General features: G+C 40.3%; 2 protein-coding genes and 1 long non-coding RNA gene across 5 annotated transcripts in view; 2 read left to right on the plus strand and 1 right to left on the minus strand.

The window, feature by feature from the left end:
• The window catches only part of marco (macrophage receptor with collagenous structure), an 84,739-nt gene that overhangs the window by 48,832 nt on the left and 8,230 nt on the right, over positions 1-27,677 (minus strand). For both annotated transcript variants that reach the window (XM_051958974.1, XM_051958975.1), the window contains exons 2-5: positions 12,790-12,888; positions 12,440-12,591; positions 6,267-6,384; positions 6,014-6,067 (exon numbers count right to left, since the gene is read on the minus strand). In XM_051958974.1, the coding sequence (XP_051814934.1) occupies positions 6,014-6,067; positions 6,267-6,384; positions 12,440-12,591; positions 12,790-12,888 (423 nt within the window). The remainder of the gene's footprint in view (positions 1-6,013; positions 6,068-6,266; positions 6,385-12,439; positions 12,592-12,789; positions 12,889-27,677) is intronic.
• On the plus strand, positions 3-9,191 carry LOC127537159 (uncharacterized). The gene is made up of 3 exons (XR_007946656.1): positions 3-1,119; positions 5,216-5,273; positions 8,842-9,191. It is a non-coding gene; the product is annotated as an uncharacterized LOC127537159 (long non-coding RNA).
• On the plus strand, positions 12,790-26,254 carry LOC127537121 (uncharacterized). Of its 2 annotated transcripts, XM_051958929.1 has the most exons (6): positions 12,790-20,651; positions 20,795-20,939; positions 21,122-21,353; positions 21,459-21,599; positions 21,697-21,759; positions 21,846-26,254. In XM_051958929.1, exon 6 carries the CDS (start codon positions 23,061-23,063, stop codon positions 24,783-24,785), a length of 1,725 nt encoding a protein of 574 aa, XP_051814889.1. In that variant the 5' UTR covers positions 12,790-20,651; positions 20,795-20,939; positions 21,122-21,353; positions 21,459-21,599; positions 21,697-21,759; positions 21,846-23,060; the 3' UTR covers positions 24,786-26,254. The 2 variants fall into 2 exon arrangements, with proteins under 2 accessions (XP_051814889.1, XP_051814888.1); XM_051958928.1 differs by having other exon boundaries at positions 12,790-20,939.

Here is a 27,677-nt window from a genome sequence, read left to right on the forward strand (position 1 = left end):
AAAGAGGCATATTGTATGTGATGGACTGCAACCACTGCTGGTAAATGCTGTATCACATCGGTCATGCAGAATAGGCAGACCACGGAGTCACTCAACACGCCCACAGTTTTACCATGCAGGTTAGATCAGTTATTTACAATAAGTGGGGCTGTACCCAATGTTGATTCATACACTTTTGGCTTCCAGGCTGCATAGAACCCAAATACGTGACTTTAACTTTACATAATGTCTAAACAGCCTCGTTTCCCTCATTTCTCTCTTTCTGTCCATGTACAGTCATAAACAAAAGTTTACATATTTGTGAAGAACATGTATGTCATGGTAATCTTGAGTTTCCTCCTATAACTCGGAATTTTCTGTGATGGAATCATTGAAACCCATATGTCTGTGTCACAAAAAATAAGTGAAAAATGAAGGGAATAAAGCACGTTTGTTCTTAAAAAAAATTTATTCTACATCTTCTGGAACACAAAGGGAGAAAGTCAAACAACTACAGACACTTGAGGAAAATCTTTATAGTCCCGGTACGGAAAACTATTCAGAATGAGCAACTGCTCCACAGTCCACCAGGTTTATTTACTTTCTAGAGCTGCTTCTGGTAACTCTAAAATGTCTCAGGGACAAGCACAGCACATCAAGTGCCCTGCTGTTGACTGCAAGAGTTAACACAAAGAGTCTTAATGCAGTCCCAACATCGGGGGAATTCAACACCAAGTGGATTAAATTCATTGATGATGGCAATGTGTCCACAACAACAGGAAAATCCATAGTTTTAGCACAGATGCAGCGAGTCTCCAGCAGTTCAGCTGCATTTAAAGCTACAGACACTGACACAGTCTATTTAGAACAAGTTTAAAACAGGGGTTTTACAGACATGGTAAAATTAACCATCTTTGCATGTTCTGCCCTGAGTGTTTAACTGTTAAAAAATGTTTATATTGTTATTCTAAAGTTTGGGATTGCTGAGCTTTTATTGTGAAGGCTGCAGTACACAGGAAGTAGGAAGTACGGAGCTGACTGAGAAAGCATGTCCCAGGGAAAGCATGTCAGCAGCTAGATGATGTTTTGTGTTAGACTCAGCATTCTTCCAGTGTACGGATCTCTCAGAAAGCAATGGCTGTGAGTGTTTTACGTTCGTAATATGTTTAAGAAGTGTTGTTAGTAACTTTAGCAGTTATACTTGTAGGCTGTATGGATTTAGCGACTTTATGTGTATGTGTTGATTCTAGTGGGATAGCTAGCTGCAATATGTGTGCTATGAATGAATGAATGAATTTATTTTGGTCAGACACTTAAACACAACGTTATATTCTCAATTTCATCATCATAACCAAAATGGGATGGGCATGAAGCAAATACTTTTTTCCAGCCCACCCTGAACATTATCCAAGACAGCTTAACATTTGTCATAAAGTACAAGTCGAAATAATAATTACATTTCCTCACTTAAAAATCAATAATACATAATCTTAATGAGAAATGGTCATTCTGTATCCATTAATTATTTCATCTTTTATAGTTAGGGGCTTGGGGCTGCAGCATGCAGCCCGAGCCACTATTGTTCTCCTGTTGGCGTTTATCTTTTCTTCACGTTTCCGCCGTTATTCGATTCGTAACTCGTCCTAGGCCTTTGAGAAAACCAAAGCAAATTATATATCAAAACGTGCGGCTTCATCGGGAATAGTGTGCTATGACTTTCTAAGAAATTCGTCATTTTTTCGCAGAATTATTCGCAAAAAACTGTGAAAAAAGTCCCATAGAAAATGAATGGGGACTGAAAAAAAATCGGCTTGAAAAATCCACTGTTTTCCAGACGCCACCCCTTCGCCATACGTTCACCTAGAAACTTCATTTAACCATCAAAACGCAGTGATTTTTCTTGTCTCCGCAGGGATGTATTTTATGTCAGGCTGAGATTTACAGTTTTTTATCAGTGAGTCCTCAAAAAGTGAAAATTCTCAAAATCTGCTCTGTTTAGAGTGCGGCATGTCAGTTGGTAGAGTGGAGGAGAGGTAAAAAATCCACCTGAAAATTTCCCGATCGCATTGCCCTCACGACCAAACGATAAATGTTAGGGTAATGAAATTTTGTCAGATTGTAAACAATTTTCCTGGGATTCAAATGAATCCAAGTTTGAAGACCAAGCTCTTTATGAAGTGAAATGGCAGGCAGCAGTTTAGACTAAAGTCGCACCGTTCTCTCCATAAGAACCAATGTAAACTGGATCATCTGTGGATCATCATGGAGGGACAGTGTTTTTTAAATCGCTGTAACTCGGTCATTTCTAACAATATTTGGATAATAATTACATTTATGGTTAGCCACAGCCTTCCTCTCGCTCACGGTCATTTCGGTTTTCAGCTAGCATTAACGGTTAGCCCACAATTAGCGCCAGAACGCGACGTTGCGCGCTGCTGCTGAGAAGCACTTTTCTACTGTCTGTGGCAGGCACCGTTGCTATGGGGGCCCATAGCAACCGCCCTTACACACACGCAGGCATGGTCCCACGCACACACACAGACTCATTGGTCTGCCACACCCACCTTCACACCCAATACCTCCACAGGAGCTGCATTTCAGCCTGAAAATCAGTTAAACCTCTCAGCTTCACACAGCCTTTAGAGCAGGGGTGTCAAACTCAGTTCCAACACACCTGATTCAAATGATCAGGCTCGTTATCAGGCTTCTGCTGAGCTTAATGATAGCTAATCATTTGAATCAGGTGTGTTGTAAGAAGGAAACATCTAGAACATAGAGGATAGTGGACCTCCAGGAACTGAGTTTGACACACCTGCTTTAGAGTAACTCCAATCCAAATGTTGACCAGGTGAGATCTTCTTGTCTCTTCCTTTCAAAATAAAAGCACAGCACAATTTCAAAATAAAAGCCTGTGACGGACTGAAGACGCCAGTTAAACCGCTCAGCTTCACACAGCCTTTAGAGAAGGGGTGTCAAACTCAGTTCCAACACACCTGATTCAAATGATCAGGCTCGTTATCAGGCTTCTGCTGAACTTGATGATGAGCTGATCATTTGAATCAGGTGTGTTGGAAGAGGGAAACATCTAAAACATAGAGGATAGTGGACCTCCAGGAACTGAGTTTGACACCCTGCTTTAGAGTAACTCCAATCCAAATTTTGACCAGGTGAGATCTTCCTGTCTTTGCCTTTCAAAATAAAGGCACAGCACAATTTCAAAATAAAAGCCTGCGACGGACTGGAAACGCCAGTTAAGATAAGATAGACTTTATTAATCTCACAAAGGAGAAATTTAACATTACAGGGCTCAGCACAATAAAAGCACAGCACAATTTCAAAATAAAAGCCTGCAACGGACCAAAAAATACCCCTCTCCTGCCCAGCTCCGGACATGCACCCATCCCGAGCCCCTCCCACGATTTCTGCAAGCGGGAATTGTCTAGTTTTTTTTAAACTTTGACAGAGAACTCGTCAACTTACGTTGGTCACTAAGATCATTCCCATAGTTTAACCCCTAAAAAGAAATACATCTTCGCTTTTGACTAGAATTAGCTTTACATAAGGTAAATCGGTGCAGACCTCTTAAATTATAATGTTCGGGTCTTGAATTAAATAAAGACTGAACACCCCATGGAAGGCTCTTTCTTGAAGCACAATACAAGGTTTCCAAAGTCTTAAGCTTCACTAGGTCTCCAAATTGTAAAATATTCAATTTTATGAAAAGCGGATTTATTGAGTCACGAAAGCCTGCTTTATTAATTATTCTTTTTGCCCTTTTTTGTAGTTTAACCAATGGATCAAGATATGTTTTACAGGCATTTCCCCAAATTTCTGAACAATAGGATAAATACGGTAACACAAGAGATGAATATAAAATATGAAGACACTTTGTATTCAAAACAAATTTTGTTTTATAGAGTATACCAATGGTTTTTGACAACTTACTTCTAATGTACTCTATATGTGATTTACAACATATTTGATGATCTATAACCACCCCTAAAAATTTGTTTCATAAACCCTTTCAATTTCAGTTCCACTCAAATACAATTTGATATTAGAATAATTTTTATTATTTCCAAAAATCATATACTTTGTTTTCTTGTCATTTAGAAACAACTTGTTTCGATCAAACCATTTCTTAAATTGACATAGCTCTGTTTCTACTTTTGATATCAGGTGTTTCAAATTTTGCCCTGAGCAAAATAAATTTGTATCATCGGCAAAAATAACTAACTTCAATAATTTTGATACCTTACAAATATCATTCAGATAAATAATAAACAATTTTGGCCCCAGAATAGAACCTTGGGGAATACCACATGTTAAAAGTTTTGTTTGTGATACAATACCATTGGCTTCCACATACTGACGTCTGTTATTTAAGTAGCTATTTAATCAACTATTTACAATTCCTCTCATTCCATAGTATTCACATTTTTGCAAAAGTAGAGTGATCAATGGTATCAAATACTTTTCGCAGATCTATAAATACTCTTATAGCACTTTGTGCTAGCTGCAATACTTCTACTCGTTGGACTGAAACGATGTCGTTGTTAGTGCATAAACTTACCAGATGCATATCTGTTTAATTAATTTTCAATGCATCATGCTGTTTTGCCATAGCGGTATATTTAGTTTGTGTATCTTGTATTTCTTTTCTAGTTTCATTCCATTTTTGATGTGTCATCCTGACTTAACCTGCTAAAAAATAAGTCATTAAAGGAGCAAGCACGCTCGCATCCTGGCTCTAGAAAAGGAGTTTGGCTGGCTGTTTATTCATGTTAACAATTTGGAAGTACAACACGTGAAGAGAGCAGTACATTGCAGTATTTAAGCTGAAATTGAAAAACACATTCTGGGAAGATGTGAGATTTTCATTTTAAGTCCCTGCCTTATTTTATTACTTTTATTGATTCTCTTCATTGTTATTTCCCATTATTTTGACATACGGTACTTTACAAAAAAATATGCATTTTATTAATGGTTTTCTAAGGTTATACATATCATGTAATAGTGGCCAGCAACATAACCTCAAGATACCCAGTGTATCTGTGGCATTTATTTTGTAGACAGGTGTTTGTCTTTAGTCTCACCCATTTGTTGCTACGCTGGGTCAAACATGCTCAAACTACTAACAAAATGTGTATAAAAACCAAACAAAGCACGTACATACAAAGTTTTCTAAAGGTCATTCATAAATTTAATCAAGGGCTTTTTTCTTCTGTTTTTGTAGGAGGCTTCAGGGCATGTAGAGGTTGACCCATAAGGCAGAGGTTCTGCCTCAGACTGAGGTAATTTGTTGGCTTGAGTAAAAGTCTAGCCCTGACAAAAATGAATGCATGATATGTCAGTTCACTACATTGTGAGGGTATATGAAATAATGGCTGCAGCCCATCCATCAGCTGGTACTCATCAGCCGTCTGACAGGAGATGGCATGTCATCAATGCCAGGATCATCACAAGACCAGCAACTGAAAGCCCACTAGTGCACACTGACATGCCTTAAATAAATCATTGGGATTGAAACAAGCTTTTTGAAAAAAGAAACTTTTATTCTGGTTTTGTGTTCCACAGCAGATGTTGGAGTGAGGCTCTAAAACTGCAGGGGTTAAGATTTAATTCTCTCTCTGACTATTGTTATATCCCATCATTTCATTTAGTTTTGGTAGCAGTTGTTCGATTAAATCAGTTTATCATTTTTTTTACATTTAAAATGAGTACAAATTTTAGAGTACACTGGTGATTGCATTGTCTATCATCTGTTGCTGGTCATGACACTAGGACGATGTGAAAACACAGATTGCCCATTCATAGTGTACAGGGCCTTCTGTATAACAGAGGAGCTGCCTACTGTGGTTGAAAACCCAGGATAGGAGAAATGAGGATAACCAAAGTTGTAGCAAGTCAAGTTCTGTAAATCTGAATGAGATACTTCACATTGTCAGACTATTTTTACATTGTAATTTGATACCTTGTTGTTTACCTTGTTGTTATAAAAACAATGATTATAGCTGCTTTTAGTTTAACTTACCTTTCAGTCCTGGCACACCTGTATATCCACGTGACCCATTTGTACCCGGAGGACCTGGACGTTTTGAGGACACACACACACACAAATTAACTGCTATATAGCTGATAAATTCTGTTCTCAAAATTCTGTCCAGGTTGACACAAATCCTGAATCAAATAATTAAAACTAGTAGATTAATTGTTTAAACCAAAAACTGTGTTATAAACTGCTAATTTATCTGGCTTTAAAGGACAATAGACAAACATGCACACACCTGGTTTGAGACTGATAGTCATCAGTTTGCCCTCCAGATTGTGGTTGCTGATGTTGAGCTGGCTCAGGTCATCCCTCAACCTGACCAGCTGACCCTCCTCCCCACACAGGTTTTTAACCTGTTGTCATGGCAATCAACAGAAACATGACTATGTTAAATGTTAGAGCAACCCTGTAAATCATGACTACATCGGAGGAAAGCTTTTAAATAATTAAATAAATACATTTAAATTACAATCACAGGTGCATTGTACCCAGGTGTATTGCTTCTGCAGTTTTAGGTGATCTAGTATGACAAGGTGACTGATAGCTAATGTTACTAAACTGTTAACAGATGTTGCATTTTAACTGACATTTCTAAGTCAGTTCAATTACTTTAAAGCTGCTGTCCGGAGTGTGAATCGCAGCATCTCCCAAAACACTGTTGGTCCCACCCTCCCTCCCTCTGATTTCGCCCCTTTATTTGTGCACGCGCGCAGTACATGAGGAGTGCCCGGAGTGCTGCAGCATCTTGCCTGTTTTGCTGTTTTCCACTCTTCTACATTTAGTACATTTAGTAAATAATAAGGAATTACGTTAGAATGCTGTATTGAGTCTAACTTGTCCTAATACCAAAATAACATGAATCTGCTAGGACGAACGAGTAAAGTTTCAATATGTGATTACACTCGTGTATCCCTCTCGATGACGTTGTTTATCAAACTGAGTGCATTTACGCGTGTATATGTGTTACATTGTTTATTTATTTCTATCTAGAGTTCAGAATTGCATGACTCCTCTGACGAAGAGTATGTCCCAGACGCCCCAACATCTTCCTCCAGAGGTCGGGCATCTAAACGAAGCCGTCAGGCGGGCTATGGAGGCCGTGGTCGGGGAGCGACGCGAGCACCCCGTGCCAAAAAACGTCCTGCAGTCTCTTGGCCTGACAAGCCGTGGGATTGGTAACTTTTCTGGAAGTTGCTGAGCCCTGATGCTCTCTCCTCCACAAGCAAAACAAATGTGCGCGCGGTTGCGTAGTGCGTAGCTCGCCCACCTCTGCATGGGCTTGCTTGCTGTGCGCGTAACCGTTGATTGACAGCATGACAAAGCTGAAGCTCGGACTTGATTGGTCGGCAGCGACTGGCGCTTTTTGGAATAACATGGGGGTCTATGAGAGGAAGGCGGAGCTCAGGAATAAATTTTCATATCGCGTTATACTAACTTTATATTATAGTATCGAACTAGACTAACACATTTAAGCTTTGTTAAAAAATGATACATAAATTGAAAATAAACAGAAACTCCGGACAGCAGCTTTAAGATGTGTCTCAAATGGCGATTTCAACATTCATGTTTGTTGCCCCTCTCAATCTTTGGCTGATGATTTTCTGGAAACAACAGATTCGTTTAGGTCACTAAGGCTTTTCATGTGCCCACTCACTCTAAAGGCCATACCCTTGACTTGGTTTTACTCAGCGATCTCAGTACCTACAATGTTGACACCAAGGATATCTGTGTGTCTGATCGTAAACTTGTATTATTCCAGTGTGGTTTTATCACTTTTACTAGCCTGTCACAGCACACCAGTTGACCGCATATGTTTTTAACTTCATGTCTGCTATTATGTTTTCTGAGCTTTTCACTGCTGCTCCTTTAACTACTTTTAATTCCAACCTTAAAACAGAGTAGCTGGTCTCCCTTGTTAATCATAACTATTGCTCCATAGACCTTGTGGCTTCATTCAAATCCAAAGTCTCCAATAGTACCCTACAGCCCTGGCTTAATGAATCCACTCAACAACTAAAAAGAGACTGCAGAAGAAAGCAAAGCAAATGGAAGAAATCAGGTTTACTTGCGTTTTATCAGATCTGGAAAGATGCTTTAAAGACTGACCAAAATGCACATAAAGAAGCAAGAGCAGCCTTCTTCTCAAAGTAAATTTTAGTCAAGCATTCAAATCTCAGAACGGAAACCGGTGGCTGCCGGAACGCAGCGGTGACAGATGGCTGTAGAGCCGAGGCAGGGGCAGGGCTCCAGAGCTGGGCCAGGCAGGACAGAGAAGGCGGGGGAATCCAGAGCGGGGGGAAGACCGGAACAGAGTGGCTGGTAGAGCGTCAGCCGAAGCAGGAACAGAACCACCCGAGACGGAAGCAATGACCCAGCACCGAGTGGTAGGGAGAGCCAGGTTTTATAAGCCGCTGATTGTCGATTGAGCCGGCTGTGCTCCTCGGCAGCCGCGCCCAATGAGCCAGGGCTGTCAGCTTGCCAGGAGCGCAGCACAGAGAAGGGAGGCGTCATTAGGCCCAAAATGTTCTTAAGCCCCCTAAATAATTTTATGTTCTTTAATTTTTTTTTTTTTTTTACAAAAAAGTGCCCAGAAATTCAATATAATATGGCCTGAATATGAGTTTAAATAAATAATCACATAACCTGTCATTATTAACTTAAATATGATCATAAATCTTAGTTTCCCTTCATTTCATGGTGGAAGGTAGAGAGTCCGAGTCAGTGCGTCGTTATCCAGTCCATTCCACTTGTTTGGATTTCAGTGATGCCCACATCACTGAAATCCAGTCCATGTTTTCCCTGCAACCTAGGTTGTATTCGGTACCTGCAGCATGTGTTTACCGGGAGGAGTACACAGAACCGACTAGAGCAGTGTGAGAAGAAGAACGTAAACAAGAATGGATATACGAAATGTTTTCAGGAGAGTAAGTATTCATCACTACTGATAGTAACATTAAGTTAGCTCTAGCCCCCCAACTAACAGCAGAAAGTCCTATGTAATTAATGAACCAAATGTTTCTTGTTTGGCAAATAAAAATCTGGCTTGTACAGTCTGTAGGAGAGAGTCCTTGTACAGGAGGCAGCGTGAGATGCTGCTGTATCTCTGTGCATGTCTTACCTTTGTTGTTTTGTGGTCAAAAGTTACATTTCAGCTCTAAAAGAACACTGCTACTTAGCTAGCTAGTTAATCTGAAATGCACTGTGAAGGTTCTGGTTGTTTATAGAGTTAGGTGTGCACTCTTTTATTTTTTTTTTAACCATATGCTATCTTTGGGATGACTTCCTTCTGGAGCATGAGCTCCAGCATCAGATGCACAAAGTGAAACAGGAGCTGAGCTCATTCACGTATGATGATGTGAATAATGATGATAATAATAATAATAATCACTCCACCACCCCTTATTGACCTGTAGGAGTCAGGGCAGAGGAGCAGATAGAGGGGGAGGGGAGAAACCGCTACTGGAAAGTTGAGTCTAAAGGATTTCACAGGATAGAGTCATTTGTGATGCTGACAGTCTTGGATTTGTATGGAACTTGATATGAATATGAATATGAAACATTTCAGTCCAGGTGCACCATATAAGACTTATTTAACTTGAGCTTTTATTTAGGAGAGTAACGATTGGAAAGTGGAGATAGCCAAGAGAGAGATATATAAGCCAAATTAGCCCGGCCCAAATACACGTCATAAATACATAAGGTCACATTATTATACAACATTATGGGATAATACTATAACCTTAGTTAATTTATGCTGATAGAGAATACATTGGACTTCATGACAGTTATCTGGTTCATGTGATAGACTTTGCAATAGTTGAAAAAAAAAGGAGAAAACATAAACCAGGTCAAAATATCAGGATTTTGACTGTTACCACAGCTACCATTGTAACAGAAAAATCTTTGCTGCCCATCACCATCAAAATAAACTATAGAGGGTATGAATGTGATGTAAAAACATGTCTGTTAGCATTGCACCATTCCATCAGCAGCAAAACAGTGGGATTTCTTAAGTTTTTGTTGAAGGTTCAATTTAAATTGTGCACAATTTAAATGTAAACAGAAAATGAAACTTTCAGCATTGCTCATTAAGTGGCAAATTAATGGTTTTTGGTTTTGCTGCTGTTCCCATGATGGAACGCTAACTGGCATCTTTTGCTAATTTTGGACCTAATATGACTACCTTCTATAATGCTGTGTTTTCACTGATTGGACTGAACTAAGACCAGGAACAGTCTGGCTCTAGAGGGAACACTCTCCTCTATTATGACTATTAAAGTGGCTGGTTTGTAACCATGCCATAAATGGGAACCCACCCCAGAGATAATCAAGGCTTCAAAAACGGCCATCAGGGAGGACAACATGGCTCACAAGAATTAATTTTTCCCTGTTCTTTTCCTGTTCCTGTTTACAGTTGTGCCATTTATTCTGAGTTTACAGTCTTTGTTATTTATTTTTGGGCCTAGTTAGTAAGTTATTCATTCATTTAGTCCTGGATTTAGTCCATGTCACCCTGCTCCTGTGAGGTCCAGTCAGACCTGGTTTAGTCCTGATTTTAGTTCACACCCTGCTCCTGTGGGACGGAGTTTAGTGTCTGATTTTAATTATGTTCAGTGAATGGATAATTTAAGTTATGAAGATGTTTTGTTTTTGCTTAAGCACTTTTTACTGTTTAGCTGGCTGATGTGGTCAACTTGAATCTGTTGAGTGTGTGCATTAGAATCCTCCAAGACAAATGTTACAAGTGGTTGCTGGAGTTATTTCAATTATGCATATATCTATGGAAAATGCTGAAATGTGTTGTGCACATCCAGCCACAGAACTTTCATCCATATTTTACATGAAGAGCAATTTTCAATACTGCCCGCCATTGCTCTGTTTTTTTCCGTTTTTTTAATCTCAATTTCTTTTTTTTACTATCCCTTAATGTTATCTCTATAATAAGATTTTAACAAAATGCTCTTAAAATGCACCAGAATGCAGGAAATAGGATAAATAACTTTCAAAATTGTCTGGCGGAGGGCCACCAGGCCCCCCGTCAGCATCCCACATAAACCAAATCTCACTCTAAGGTCTGGTAACAAGTTGGCAGCCATGAATTATTGTGTTGTGAGCAAAAGTCATGGCCACTGTGGCCTAAAACATTTACACAGTAAAGTGTAATGTGAAGTAAATGTGAGTTGTTGCCTATTAAGGCTTGCAATGAGAAAGATATTTCAGGAATTCCCGTTAAATTTAAGGTTAAATACTTGGGAGTAATCATTGTCAAAGACCAAGTTCTTAGGATGAATGAAAACTTTAATCCAATCATCTCTGCAATTACACAGAGGTTTAATTTATGGTTGCAAAGGGACTTAACCATTACTGGTAGAGTTTTGTTATCCAAAGCTGAGGGCCTATCTAGATTTGTTTATGCCAGTTCTTCTTTAGATATTTCTAAAGATTTATATACAAAAATTGACAAAATTCTTTTCGAATTTATTTGGAAAAAGAGATCTCACCTTATTAGAAAAAATGTGATGATTAACAAACTAAGTAGTGGTGGTTTTAATGCTCTAGATTTCAGTACCCTACATTCCAGTTTTAAGATCAGATGGATCAAACGGTACTTAACAAATCCAAATTCATTATGGAATTTTATTTCCACATATGTGTTTGAGGCCTTAGGAGGACTTCACTTCTTATTAAGATGTAATTACAAGGTAGAAAAGCTCCCTGCAAAACTTTCCAACTTCCACAAACAGCTGCTTTTATGCTGGTCCTTGGTGTACAAACATAATTTTTCACCTCACAAATGCTATATTTGGAATAATCAAGATATATGTTTCAAGCATAAAACACTATTTTTTAAGAACTGGGTTGACAATGGCTTGTTACTGGTCCGTCAATTATTTAACAAAAAGGGTCACATGTTCTCTTATGAAGAGTTCTTATCTGAATATAATTTTCCTATACCACCTAGAGAATTTGCAATCATCTTTGATGCTATTCCATCAGGTCTTAAAATGTTATTATCCTCTTCAACCTCTGATATCTCCATTGAGACCACTCCATCTAATTTATATATAGGGAACTCAGATCCTTTCCATGGCCAAAAGGGAATACCAACATGTTGCTCAGACACAAAACGAGCAACAAAACGATGCAAAGCTTTACCTATAATATGTATGAATTTCATTAATTTTAGTTCTGTACGAAACACACAGACATAAGACTGTTATGGACCTTCTTACCTCAGTCTTATACAGAAAAAAAACTAAGAAGTTAGTAGATTTTGAAGTGTTTGTAGTGACAGAATTATCAAAGGAATTAAAAAAAAAAAAAAGCTGAATCCGAACTAAAGAAATCAAAACTTGACTGAATCTACAAACAGTGTGTGTATGAAATACTTATAAACAAGTGGATGACCTGGCTCTGCAGGGACCATAGGTGACCCCTCAATGTCTTGGTTTCTTGGCTATTGTTGAGGAGAGTCTGAAGGGTGTCATCACCCAGAGAAATGTGATTGAACATCAGCTTCTCAGATTTGGGGTTAGACAGTGAAGACTCCAAAGTGAAAACTAGGCAACAAAGGAAAAATAACAGATATGTATCATTAGTAACTTCATTTACTTCATATGTGCATTAATGACAACAGATTGATAGAATGTTTTTTTGAAAAAACAAAACAATAATAGAATTATTTTAATTCTTGTTATATATTATATTATTACATTTTTATCTGTGCTATTAGTAATGCTACATGTTTGCACTGTTACCTTTATAAATGAGAAAGGCATTAAGGGGCGTCTGCAAGATGAGGTAAACAACTATCACATGAAAGCACCATTTTCTTCTGGGCCTTGCGGGCTTCAGATCTGAAACATAAACGTGAAAGTGCATTTAAAATGCTAGTAAACGATGACTTGTTACGCTTGCCGCCTCTGGCTCTTGGTAGTGGCAAGTTTCTTCCTTCCCCCTCCCTTCCTTTCTGTCTGCAGGTGGAGTGTGTGTGTGGTGCTGACGGGCAGGTGTGGCCAATACAATCAGCAGGGGATACTGTGCGAGGCGGTGGGAGAAATCAGGCCTGCTATGGAAAGCCCTTTGAGCATTTATTCCATATCCTTGATATCAGACATTAGTTTTCTTCACTAGTTCGGTCTTTGTCAACACTAGTTGGACATTCAGCCACACTAGTTACACACTTTGCCGTACTAGTTGCACAAAAGCACTGACTAGTCACTCATTTTCAGCAACTAGTGGCACTACTATTGTTCAACTAGTGCCAACAGAAGTCTAACTAGTGACACCTAGAACCACACTAGTAGTGCCAAACTCACAACTAGTCAGCTTTTTGATGCCCTAGTGGCCCACTGGACTAAACTAGTAATGTTCAAAGTCGTACTAATTAACTAGTAAGATGCAAAAGCTTTAACATGTTAACTAGTACAACAGTGGCCTATAATTTCCTGCACTAGTTAACTAGTGAGAGCTGAAACACCCACTGAAGGTCAAAATACTGACTAGCTAACTAGTGAAACCCTCTTGAAGTCCAAATACTTAACTAGTGAGGCTCAAAACTTGTACTAGTTAACTAGTGATGCCTCAAATATCCACTAGTTAACTAATGAGACATTTGGACTTAACTAGTTCAACTAGTGAGGTCCAAAATGTTCACTAGTAGAACTAGTGGATATTTGAGGCATCACTAGTTAACTAGTTAAAAGGTCTTTTGAGTTAACTGGTGATGCCCAAATGTTTACTAGTAGAACTAGTGAAACCTAAATTGCCCACTAGTTACACTAGTTGCTCCAAATGCTAATCAGGAGGCAGGAAAGTGCCATAAGCGAACACCTTCTATTGGATCTCCGGTAAGAGTTCCACCCAGTAAAAATTTAACCCTGTAAAGTCTGATTCTGAGCTTCCACTATTGTTCACTGCCCCTTGCTTAAAATACATGCAGATTAAAGCCATTTTTCCTCTTGTAACAGTTCACTAATTGATTTTTCTTTTTTTTTTTTCCTTGTTGCTTTTCAAATTCTGAAACCCAAAGCCACATACTGATTTGCTTTGGTGAGCTTGAAAGTTTGAAATAAGTTAAAGCTAATGTTCGTAACTTTATATTGTTTATGTTTTACTCGATCGCTCACTGTGTGCTTCTGAATTCTTGCTTTGTCCTCGAATATCAGAACTGTTTGATCAGATGCTGCTTTCGTTTGAAAAGGTTTCTGTTTTATTACCTGACAGGCAGAAGAAGAGCTCGCCTGTGTTTAGGTTCTGAGTAAAGCAACTGACATGAAATGTTCTATCATTAATTACTGTTGATGTTCAATCCATACAGAAGTCCTGGTGATCACATTAAAGTGTAGTGATGATTGTGTATCTGTCAGACTATAAACCTCTGGATATTGGAGGACAAACATGAAGTATGTATGTAGAATGTAGAATAATGTATTTTAGTAATGTTAATAATAAAACCGTAAACCCATCCTTCCTTGTTAATAAGGTCTATTAAGCTAAAACACATGTGGTCCTGTAAAACAGTCCTGAAATTTGAGTATTCCGTCTTCAAATTTAATATTTGGATACCACCACAACAATCGAATATTCAGATATTTGGGTCCAGCCCTAAAAAACAGAATGTAATTCAAAATAAAAGTCCATTAAAACATATTAATAATGCACAGTAATAATGCAGATCTGTCACAATCATACAGTCATGCAGTCTATGGAGCTCTGAAAGGATAAAAGACGAACATAAAGTGAGCGATGCAGCCTTGATCTGGTGCGTGCTCTCCTGCCGACAGTGATGAGTTTGTAGCAGACACCACTTGTGCAATATCTTTATATTTGGAGCCCATTTCAAAATAAAAATGAGTAGTGTGTGAGTGAGCTCCATTATTGTTTTTTCCATAGCGACAAAATGACCCAGAAGTTCATTGACCTAAAACTCGCAAAACTTCTTTATTGCTTTTAAATATATTGCATTATAAATATTTTTTGAATATGCCACACTGTTTGTACATCACATTTCCATAATTAAAAAAAAAAAAAAAAACAGAAAAAGAAAGACAATGTTTTTATGAGATTGCAAAAGATATACTATTTTTTTTCCTCTCCATGTCCTTCCAGGGCTCTGTAGAAGCATGAGATAATATTTTAATATTTTATTAAAACCAGAGGCCACTGAAAATAAATTAATTAATAGTGACACCTATAAAAAATAAAATGTGCTCCATGATCCAGTGTCTGGTGCTGACGAACTATTGTGTCTTACCTTAATTCAATTAATTTAGGTTTAATTTAGTTGTACTAGGACTACCAGTGTCATTAGTGCTACTACTGATGTTTAGATTAATTTTCTTCACTAGTACACTAGTTGGACTTTATTTTCACTGCACTAGTTAACTAGTAAGCTCAAAAACACCCACTAGTTCACTAGTGGAGTCGAAAAGACCTGAACTAGTGTCAAATTTCTACACTAGTTCACTACTTGGACTATTTACACTCTACTAGTTAATTAGTGAACTTGTACTGCTCCTTGCATTACATGCTAATGAGGAGGAGGAGGAGGAAATCGTGTAATGGTTTCCTATTGGCTGCCCATTTCATTTTCTAAAACAAACATGGTAGACAGCGTCTTGAGGTGTATCAGATAAAGGTGCAGAGCATCTGTACTGCTCTATCTGTAGTGTAAATTCTGTCGCTCTTTCAAGTTCTGTAGTCTCGAATCTTAAGTTTCTTGTTGCCATAACCACCTCAAACGAGGGACGAGAGATCAGTTTTATGCATTTTATTGACAAATATCATCACAAGGACGACCAACGGGAAAGGCGGAGGAGGAAACTTTCAGAGGTGACAGAAGGTTTGTTTTGGAATACTACTGTTACTTTGACAGAAAATGTAGTTTTCAGATTATTTTAGGTGAGAAAGTAGTTGTGTAAACGTCAAATATGTGGTCAATTTATCCAGATAAAGTCAGATTAAATATTTGCTCCAACGGTTTCGGAGATGTGAGGATCCAGGATAGACGGCTATGAGCGGACGGTCAGCGCTCACTGTAGCCGCCGAGAGCAGCCTTATGTTGGCAATACTTTTTGAAATCTGTCACTGGCTCTGATGGTTCTATAGTGGTTAAATGGGGATATAAGATAAGATAAGATAAGACAAGACAAGATAAGATAATCTTTTATTACTCCCCATGTCAGGGGAAATTTACCATGTTACAGCATACAGTGAGCAACAATAAACAACACTATAGTTATAATCATAATAATATTTACAAAATGCACAAGAGTGAAGGGTGGAAAAAGTGGCTTGTGGAATGATGTGAAGTGCAAGAAAATTCAAATAGTGCAAGAACTGTGACGATTATGTGATAAAGGATGATGTGATAAAGTCCAGTAAGTAGTGTTACATTTATCTAATGGTCACACTTTGGACTCATGGTGTATTTTTTTTATTGTTCAGAGAAAAATGGAATAGAAAGAAGTTAAAATTAATATTCATAACATAATATTGTTAATGTTTTACTCAATTGCTGACTGTGTGCTTCTGCATTATTGTTTTGTCTTCAGATTCCGATTCAGATTCATTTATTAATGGCCACACATCAAAGTTGGTGGAATTTGTTTCCGGTACAGCATTTCATGCTCACATCTACCGTGTCATTAAATAATACAATGAACAATACAATAAGAATACAAATACATGACAAAAACAAACAAACAAAGCACAACAGGTCCCATCAGGGCATTGATTTGTTTAGTGTGATTTGTTGTGCTATGGGGAAAAAAAACTGTTTTTGAATCTGACTGTTTTGGCTGGCAAGGGCCTGTAGCGCCTCCCAGAGAACATGAGTGTGAACAGGTGGTGAGCAGGGTGTATATGGTCTGAAGTAATTTTTCTAGCCCGCTGTGTGGTGCGTCTTTGATACAGAGTGTCTATGGATGGGAGTGTGTGTTCAGTGATTTTGGATGATTTGTTGATGATACGTTGGAGTTTTGTGCGGGAGTGACTGTCCAAATTTCCATGCCAGACTAATATTGATAAAGTGAGAATACTTTCAGTGATGGCTGTGTAGAATGTTGTGTCTGACTCTGAACTTTCTGAGCTGTCTGAGGAAAAACAGTCTTTTATTGGCTTTTTTGTAGATTTCATCTGCGTGTTGCTTCCATTTGAGGGTGTTTTGTGTGTCCCAAGGAATTTAAATGAGCCTGTGATGGTTATGTCTTTAGTGAGATGGGTGAAATGGGTGTTTTGAATGAAGGTGAGTGCGTAAAGTCAACAATGAGTTCCTTTGTTTTTGATGTGTTAAGCTGAAGGTTATTGTTGTGACACCAAGTGACTACTTGGGTGATCTGCTCACGATAGTGGTTTTCATTATTGTCAGTGATGAGTCCAATTATTGTTGTGTCGTCTGCATATTTGAGTATGGATACTGAACTATGTGTAGATGTAAGCGTGTTTGTGTAGAGGGAAAACAACCAGGGCGAAAGGACACATCCCTTGGGGGCACCGGTGCTCAGAGGCTGGGATGAGAGGCCACTCATCCTGACAATCTGTGTCCTTTCTGTCAGAAAGCTCCTGGTCCAGTAGCACAAGGAAATGCCAATGTCTAAGTCCATAAGTTTATTGAAGAGTTTGTGTGGATCAATGGTGTTGAAAGCAGAGCTGAAATCAATGAACAGTACACGGGCATAGGTGTGGGGGGTCTCAAGATGGTGGAGTATCTTGTGAAGAGCCAGGTTAACTGCATCTTCCACAGACCTGTTAGCCCGGTATGCAAACTGATATCTTGTCCATGGTGAATTGTTTCAGATGGAATAGTATAATGCATTCAAATGATTTCATGATAACAGATGTGAGAGCGATGGGTCTGTAGTGGTTGAGGCAGGATATTTTGTTGTTTTTTGGGACCGGAGTGATGACAGAGTCCTTAAAGCTTTTGGGTACCATGCACTGACTGAGGGAGCTATTGAAGATGATGGTGTATATTGGGGCTAGCTGGTATGCACAGTGTTTCAGGACTGTTGGGCTGACACCGTCTGGGCCAGCCGCTTTCCCCCTCTTTGATTTAAGAAAGTAGGTTCTCACCTGTTCCTCCTGGATGTAAAAAGGAGGAGATGGAGGGAGATAGGTGGAAATAGGTGGCTTCTCAAACCTCCCATAGAAGGTGTTCAACTTGTCTGGGAGGTCTTCCTCCACGTCAAGTGTGGGAGCAGTGTTGTTGTTGCAACCAGTCATTGCTTTCAATTTCCTCCAAATGGCCCTGGTGTCATTAGTGGCTATCTGCTGTTCTAGCCTGTGTGTATACTGTGATTTAGCTTTTCTGATAGCAGCTCTTAGTTCATATTTAGCCGCCCTATATTGCTCCATGTTACCCTCAGTGAACGCACTGCACTTTTTCTGACGGATAATTTTAATGTCCTTAGATAACCACGGCTTGTTGTTGCTGTGGATCTTTACAGTTTTTGTGGGGATACACATTTCCACGCAAAAGTTGAGGTATGACGTCACTGTGTCCGTCAGCTCATCCAGAGTAGCCGCAGCTGCGGTAAACACGTCCCAATCAGTGCTTTCAAAACAGCCTCTCAGTGTGTCGATGACAGCGCTAGACCAGCACTTCACAACTTTTGTTTTTGCACGATTGGATTTTAATTTTTGTCTGTATTTTGGGACGACCAGCAGCGTGGCATGATCTGACCTGCCCAGCGGAGCCCTCGGGAAAGACCGGTAAGCTTCGCTAATGGGGATGTAGCAGTGGTCGAGGATGTTAGCGCCTCTGCTTGGGCAGGTAACTTATTGAATGTAGTTGGGAAGATCTGCTGTCAAAATGGCGTGATTGAAGTCGCCTAATACAATAACAGCTGCATCCGGGTTCGAGTTTTCCACCAAGGATATATAAGTTGCCAGTTCCGAAGTGGCTACGTTGGCATTAGCCGATGGTGGGATGTAAACTCCAATCAAAACAACGGAGGCAAACTCTCTGAGAAGATAGTATGGCTGGCACTTGATGCAGATGTATTCCAGGTAAGGACTGCAAAAAGTGTTGAGCCTTGTTATGTTGTTACACCATCTCTGGTTGATCATGAAACAGATACCCCCACCTTTGGTCTTCATGGATAGCTTCACTGACCTGTCAGCCCGGTGTAGAGAGAAGCCAGGTGGGGTTACGGCTTGGTCAGGAACAGTGTGATCCAGCCAGGTCTCTGTTAGGCAGATGGCTAGGGATGGGAATCGAGAACCGGTTCTTTTTGAGAACCGGCTCCCAGTAATTCGATTCCTAAGAATCGTTTGTTTACTTGCGTGACGATTCCGCTTATCGATTCCTCGTACGTCGCAAAAACGTCATGACGTCACACGCAGGTTGTGGACTTTTCCAACATGGCGCCCCGGCAGAAGCACTCAAAAATGTGGCTATATTTCACCCGTAAAGACGACACCAGGGCTACTTGCAACACTTGCAATGCTTCGATTTCGACAAAGGGCGGAAATACTTCAAATATGCTTAAACATCTGTCCACCCAGCATGTAATTAGTTTGCGGAAATGTACCGCGTTTGATACTCTACTTAGTGCAAGTGAGCCTCTTCCAGGTAAAAGCAGGAGCGGAGCTAACGTCTCGGCGTCGTCTGCTTTACATGTCGAAGGTAACGATAAACTCCTCCAGGTCCTGTACATTGTGTTTTCGCTAGCGCAGTTAACCTCATTTCACCATATGAATATTGCCTAACTCCTGGAATTATATTTTAGATGACGATGATGATGGCCTGAGCCATGCTGGCTCAGATGCTGGCTCTCAGTCTGGCTCGGAGGTTGTAGCGAGTAGCTCTCGTGCACCTTTAGCAGCCCCTTTCATCGAGGCAGGGAGGACTAAAATGACAGAGGCGAGGATAAACGAATGTCACCGAGTGGTGACCAGATTTGTGGTGAAGGGTTTACACCCTTTTGCCACAGTAGATGCCCCAGAATTTCGGTAGGTTAATTTGTTGCATGTTTTCTGTTATCTGCTCATATGAAATACAACACTGTCAAAGTTGTAAATTGTTTTAACCGGTGTAGTTATGTATCATTATTCCCGTGTTTTCTGTAGGGAGATGATAAAGACTCTCAACTCAAAATACCATGTCCCTAACAGAGACAGTTTAACAAACCATCTGATTCCTGCTTGGTATGGGGTTGAGAAAAGCAATGTGATCTCAGACCTGAAACATGTCACAAAAGCAGCTATCACAGCTGATGGCTGGACCAGTTTCAGTCAAGATCATTACCTCACTGTAACGTTACACTATGTCAGGGAGGGTCAGAATAAAGAAAAGGTCCTCAAAACCAAAGCAGTGTATGAGTCTCAGACAGGGGCAGCTGTGGCAGAGGAGATAGAGGGGATCCTGGAGGAATTTGGAGTAAAAGAGAAGGTAGTGGCAGCTAAGTGGATAATGCAGCAAACATGGATGTAGCTGTGAAAAAGCTGGGCATTATCAAGTTTCCATGTTTTGCGCACACACTTAACCTGGGAGCTCAGAAGCTGTACAACTGCAGCACAATTTCCAACTGGGCGGCGAGGATTCGTTCTGTGGTCATATGGATGAAGAGATCCCATATGGCTAAAGTAGTCCTCAAAGAGAAGCAACAACTCCTCGGTAAGAAAACATTTTAAGTAAATCAGTCTGTCAACATTTACATTTTAACATGTAAATGAAAAGATTAGTATTAATCTAAAATGATAAATTGATGAAAATGTAATATTGTTTATACTAATCCCTTCATGTTTTTGTCCATTCAGGGCTACCCCAGCACATGCTTCTCTTAGATGTGAAGACGAGATGGAACTCCCTGTTTTTGATGATTGAGCGTTTCTGTGAGCAGTTTTCAGCAATCCAAGCTGCAGCTATAGACCCACGTCTAATTAAGCCCATGGAGAAAGACAAGTAAGTGATGTTTGGAAAAAAAATACTTAAATAAAATGTGGTAAAGTAAAGCCATTATGAAAAGATTTGTTTGTAGTTAATACAGTATATATATGTGTATGTGTGTGTGTGTGTGTGTGTGTGTGTGTGTGTGTGTGTGTGTGTGTGTGTGTGTGTGTGTGTGTGTTGTGTTTATGTTGTAGGCTGGCCAGAATTGGCAATGAGGACCTAAGGAAGGCAGAGGAGTTTGTGCTGCTGATGCGGATGCATTATACATCCACACTTGCAGTCTCCAGTGAAAAAAGTCCAACCTGTGGCCAGGTACTGCCCTTCCTTCAGAAGCTACGCAAACATTACACCGTGCAGGTAGATGACTCTGCATTCACCAGGAGCATCAAGGAGAACATTTGGAATGATCTTTCCAAACGTTACCAGGTAAAGTGATTTGTTAATCATTCTGTGATATACAATAAAGTTTATTCTTATTTAATCATATTTTTTTCCTAATTTTGTGTCGGTTGTCCTCCATTTAAACTCCAGGATGCTGATATTCAGGCATTCCTGGAAGAAGCCACTGCGTTAGATCCCAGATTCAAATCCAAAGTGGACAACGATGAAATCTGGGACAGAGTCAGGGCAACAGCAGTGACAGCAAACACACCAGCAGCTGCAGCAGAAGAGGTATTCAAACTTTAAAATGCATTGAATGTAAGACAATTCTGTTGTGAGAACGTTTCTTCTTGCTCTGTTGTTGTTACACAGTGAATTTATTTTTCAGCTGTCACAGTGTGGAGAGACACAGAGGCAGGTAGAAGAAGAGGAAGACGAAGAAGATGACTATGTAAGTTTTGCTTATTGTGCTGAATGATGACAGATGGCATAGAATGTTTAATCTAAGACTGAACCCTATGGTTATGTCAATTTCAGACCCCACCCATAAAGCAGCAAAAGAAGACAGCCCCTAGAAGAACTTTTTGAAGAAGAGGACAGTGAGCTTTTGTCTGTGCAGCAGCAGCCCCCTGTCTCCATAGCCCAAAGAGTTGATCAAGAAGTCCAACTATACAGAACCCTTCCTCCCATCCCAACCAAAGACAGCGCCACCCTCTGGTGGTGGATGAAGAGGGACACTTTGCCAATGGTGTCAGCTTTAGCTGAGAAGTATCTCTGCATCCAAGCCTCCTCCACACCATCTGAAAGGGTGTTCTCCACAGCTGGAGACACCCTAAGTCCAGAACGATCTCGTATCCTTCCTGAGAAGGCAAACATGCTAATTTTTGTGCACAAAAATTGTTAATATAGCAAAGTTTATAAGCATATCTGCTGTATCTTCTGTACAAAGTTGACAATATTAAAGAGTCAAAGCAAACAAACCCATCTGTATTTTTTCATGCCCTCACCCAATGAGAATCGATAAGAGAATCGATAAGGAATCGGATCGATAAGCAGTATCGATAATGGAATCGGAATCGCTAAATTCTTATCAATTCCCATCCCTACAGATGGCAGAGCAGTCTCTGCAGTCCTTGTGGGTTTGAAGCAGGAGGAACAGGTCATTGATTTTGTTTTTTATTGATCTGACGTTAGTAAGAAGCAGGGCTGGAAGTGGTGGCCGATGTGGGCATTTTCTGAACCTGCAGAGTACACCGGCACGACGTTGTTTACCGGCCGGCCCGGCGTCCCAGGGCTGTTTCGTTGGGTTCGAACAACTTTGTTCTATTCTTATGACTATTACTGTGCATTAGAAATAACATTTAAGCAATATTTTATTCCACGGACATCTGAAGAAACCCAGATCCTCACTGACTGCTGGGAAACTCCACAGACAGAACATCAGCAGCTCCATCTTCAGCATCTGGACCAGCAGGATGCTGTTCATGGAAACTGAAGGAGATGAAATGCTTAAATATATTTAAGTATTTTGCAATGAAACATTTTTCAATTGTTTTCAAAAAATGAATTGAATTGTTGAAGCCAGAAGTAAATGTTCCTCTAATATCAGACCAGTTTGAGCATTTCCGGAACCTGCGCCTGTGAAAGTGGCTGCAAAGTTTGGTGTCTCTTAACTGTTTTCAGTTTTTGCTGTATTTTTGCTGTATTTTTGCTATATTTTTTTAATATTTTGTTGTGTTTTATCGACTGCTGATGGAGGTTTCTGCTGGGAGAAGAATCTATTCAAGAGAGGAGCTTTTTTCATTGAGACAGAACAAATCTGGACTGCAACATCCAATTCCAGTGGACATCTTGAGGTGTTTTCATGGTTGTCGTGCTGGTGCAAAGGTGAAGGCTAGGAAATGGAGATACAAGCCCTTTCTTCCATCAGTCATCATGGGAAACGTGAACTCTTTGCCAAACAAAAGTGACGAGCTGGAGACATTGGTGAAGACGGACAAAACATACCGTGAATGCAGTCTCCTGTGTTTTACTGAGACCTGGTTGAATTATAACAACTCAGACTCAACTGTGGATCTACCTGGCTTCACCCTCATAAAGTCAGACAGAGATGCTAAAGCTAGTGGCAAGAAGAAAGGAGGAGGTCTGGTTTTATTTGTTAACCAGAGATGGTGTAACTCCTCGCACATAACGGTTAAGGAGAAGTTGTGTTGTCCAGGTATTGAACTGTTGGCATTTGCCCTTCGTCCATGCTATGTTCCAAGGGAGTTCAGTCACATCATAACAATACTTGTATGCATTCCACCCAAAGCAACTGACTTGGTTCCATGTGATGTGTTGCATGATACTGTTGCTAGGATACAGACTCAACATCCTGAGGCACTTGTAATAATATCAGGAGATTTCAATCATGTCAGCCTCTCCTCTCACCTGACTGGATTTACACAGTTTGTTAACTGCCCTACCAGAGAGAATAAAACCCTAGACCTGCTGTATGCCAATGTCAAAGAAGCTTACAGAGCTACTGCCTTACCACCACTGGGCAGGTCAGATCATTACCTGGTTTATCTGCAGACCTGTTACAAACCTTGTGTGCTGAGACAGTCTGCAACTAAAGTCCAAATCAGAAGATGGACTCTTCAAGCTAGTGAAGCTCTAAGGGACTGCTTTGAATCAACAGACTGGAATGTGCTCCTGGAAACAGATGAGGACAGTATGAACACTGACAGACAGGTTGATTGTTTTACTGAATACATCAACTTCTGTAGAGACACAGTCATACCTGCAAAGACTGTTCGCTGTTTCCCCAATAACAAACCATGGATCACAAGCGACATAAAGGCAATCCTCAACCAGAAAAAACAAGCTTTTAGAGATGGTGACAAAGAACGGCTCAAAGAAGTGCAACATGAGTTGAAGAGGAGACTGAAAGTGGCAAAGATGGAATACAAAAAGAAGATAGAGAGGAATTTTCAACACAGTAACATCCGTGATGTGTGGAGAGGAATCAGTACCATCTCTGGACACAACGATAAAAAGAGGAGGGAGCCAATAGTGGGTGATGTAGAAAGAGCTGACGAACTCAACTTGTTCTTCAACAGATTTGACACTGTGGACACACCTACTTCCACTGCTACTCCTCCTTCTTCTCCTCAACATGTGGAAATCCCCACTATAGCCCTTCTTCTCCTCCATCTCCTACACGTCTCCACAGATGAAACCACTTCCGTTCCAGCACCTGTATCCGTCTCTGTCACAGAGACAGGGGTGATGTTGGAGCTTCAGAGACTTTGCTCTGGGAAGGCAGCTGGCCCAGATGGTGTATGTCCAAGACTCCTTAAAGACTGTTCTGCACAACTGTGTCAACCTCTCCACAGGATCTTCAACCTGAGTCTACAGCTGGGGCGGGTGCCTGCTCTATGGAAAACATCCTGTATGTCGTACCGGTACCAAAAATCAAATGTCTGGCTGAACTAAATGACTACAGACCTGTTGCTCTGACCTCACACATCATGAAAACTCTGGAGCGGCTGGTTTTATGTCTACTGAGGCTTGAGGTCAAAAGACAAACTCGATTCCTTGCAGTTTGCATACAAAGAACACATTGGAGTGGATGTCATCCTCTTCATGCTTCACCGTGCCCTGTCTCATCTGGAGGAACCTGGAGTTTATGTGAGAGTCATGTTCTTTGATTTTTCAAATGCATTAAACTCTGTCCAACCCACCATCCTCAAAGACAAGCTCAAAAAGATGGGAGTGGATCGTTCCTGTGTTTCATGGATCATAGATTACCTGACAGGAAGGCCGCAGTTTGTGTTTCTGGGACATTAATGAGTTGCACTGGGGCTCCACAAGGAACAGTCCTGGCTCCATTCCTGTTCACTCTGTATACATCTGACTTCAAATACAACACTGAGTCCTGCCACATTCAGAAATACTCTGATGACACTGCTAGCATGGCATGTATCAGAAATGGACATGAAGCTGAATAGAGAGATCTGATAAATGCCTTCAGTGACTGGAGTCACAAAAACTGCCTGCTACTCAACGCCTCAAAGACAAAGGAAATGATCATCGATTTCCGCAGATCCAAACCCCCTCTTCTTCCAGTGAACACTTGTGGCGTGGACATCGAGATGGTGACATCATATAAATATTTAGGTGTCCACCTTGATAATAAGTTGGACTGGTCTACAAACGTAGACTTCATCTACAAAAAGGGCCAGAGCCGACTTTATTGCCTCAGAAGACTTCGATCACTAGACATCTGCAGTAAGATGCTGCAGATGTTTTATCAGTCTGTGGTAGCCAGTGTCCTGTTTTATGCTGCAGTCTGCTGGGGAGGCAGTATAAAACAGAAGGATGCAAGGCGTCTGAACAAACTGATTAAAAAAGCTGGCTCTGTGGTTGGAATCAGATTGAACACATTGGAGGATGAGGTGGTGAGACGGGCACTGAGCAAGATGGAGGCCATTCTGACCAACATGGATCATCCACTTCACATCTGCCTCAATGAACAACAAAACATCAGTGGACGGCTCCTATCCCTTCGCTGCAAGACCGAAAGATATAGGAAATCTTTCTTGCCATCAGCAGTCAGGCTATTCAATTCAAAATTAAACCGATAAGAACTCTGACAACTGAATTTCCCTTCGGGGATGAATAAAGTGATTCTGATTCTGATCAGACACTGCTGATGTTTGAGAAGGTTTCTGTTTTATTACCTGACAGGTAGAAGAAGAGCTCACCTGTAGGAGGTCACCTGTATTCAGATTCTGAGTGCAGTAGTTGACATGAAATATTCCCTCATTAATCAGTGATAATGTTTAGCATACAGAAGTCCTGGGGATCACATTAAAGTGTAGTAATGTTTGTGTATATGTGAGACTATAAACCTCTGGATGTTGGGGGACAAACATCAGGTACGTATAGTGGGTATAAAAAGTCTACACACCCCTGTTCAAATGCCAGGTTTTTGTGATGTAAAGAAATGACACCAAGATAAATAATTTCACAACTTTTTCCACCTCTAATGTGACCTATAACCTGTACAACACAATTGAAAAACAAACATTTCAGGGAGGTGAAGTAAAAATAAACTGAGATAATGAGATTGCATAAGTGTGCACACCCTCTTATAAGTGGGAATGTGACTGGTTACAGTTACATTCAAACTCATGTTAAAATGGTGTCAGCACACACCTGTCACCATTTAAAGTGCCTCTGATTAACCCCAAATAAAGTTTAGCTGTTCTAGTAGTCTTTTCCTGACATTTTTGTAGCCACATGTTCTAGCACAAGCCATGGTCCGCAGAGAGCTTCCAAAGCATCAGAGGGATCTCATTGTTCAAAGATATCAGTCAGGTGAAGGGTACAAAAGAATTTCCAAGGAATTAAATATACCATGGAACACAGTGAAGACAGTCATCCTCAACTGGTGAAAATATGGCACAACAGTGACATTACCAAGAACAGGACGTCTGTCCAAATTTGATGATAAGACAAGAAGAAAACTGGTCAGGGAGGCTGCCAAGAGGTCGACAGCAACATTGAAAAGGCTGCAGGAATTTCTGGCTAGTACTGGCTGTGTAGTACATGTGACAACAATCTCCTGTCTTCTTCATATGTCTGGGCTATGGGGTAGGTTGGCACGACGGAAGCCTTATGAAGAAAAACATCCAAGCCCAGCTTCATTTTGCAAAAATACATCTGAAATCTCCCAAATGCATGTGGGAAAATGTTTTATGGTCCGATGAAACCAAGGTTGAACTTTATGGCCATGATTCCAAAAGGTATATTTGGGGTAAAAACATCACTGCTCATCACCAAAAGAACACCAAGTCTATGGTGAAGCATGGTGGTGGCAGCATCATGCTTTTGGGCTGTTTTTCTTCTGCTAGAACTGGGGTCTTAGTCATGGTGGAGGGAATTATGAACAGTTTCAAATACCAGTCAGTGTTGGCACAAAACCTTTGGGCTTCTGTTAGATAGCTGAAGATGAAGAGGAACTTCATCTTTCAGCATGACAATGACCCAAAGCACACATCCAAATCAAGAAAGAATGACTTCTCCAGAATAAGATTGAGGTTTTGAAATGGCTCAGCCAGAGTCCAGACCCAAATCCGATCGAACATCTGTAGGGTGATCTGAAGAGGGCTGTGCACAAGAGGTGCCCTCACAATCTGTCAGATTTGGAGCGGTTTTGCAAAGAAGATTGGGCAAATATTGCCACATCAAGATGTGCCACGCTGAAAGACTCCTACCCAAAAAGACCAAGTGCTGTAACAAAGTATTAGTTTAAGGGTGTGCATATTTATGCAACTAGGTTATTTTAAGCTGTTCATTTTTTGTTTTTCCCCTTTAAAGGTT

This window comes from Acanthochromis polyacanthus, chromosome 14, assembly GCF_021347895.1.
Source record: "Acanthochromis polyacanthus isolate Apoly-LR-REF ecotype Palm Island chromosome 14, KAUST_Apoly_ChrSc, whole genome shotgun sequence".
Lineage (NCBI taxonomy): Eukaryota > Metazoa > Chordata > Actinopteri > Pomacentridae > Acanthochromis > Acanthochromis polyacanthus.

Coding starts and splice junctions, on each gene's coding strand:
- LOC127537121 (XM_051958928.1), top strand. CDS start 23,061: ATGGAGGTTTCTGCTGGGAGAAGAATCTATTCAAGAGAGGAGCTTTTT.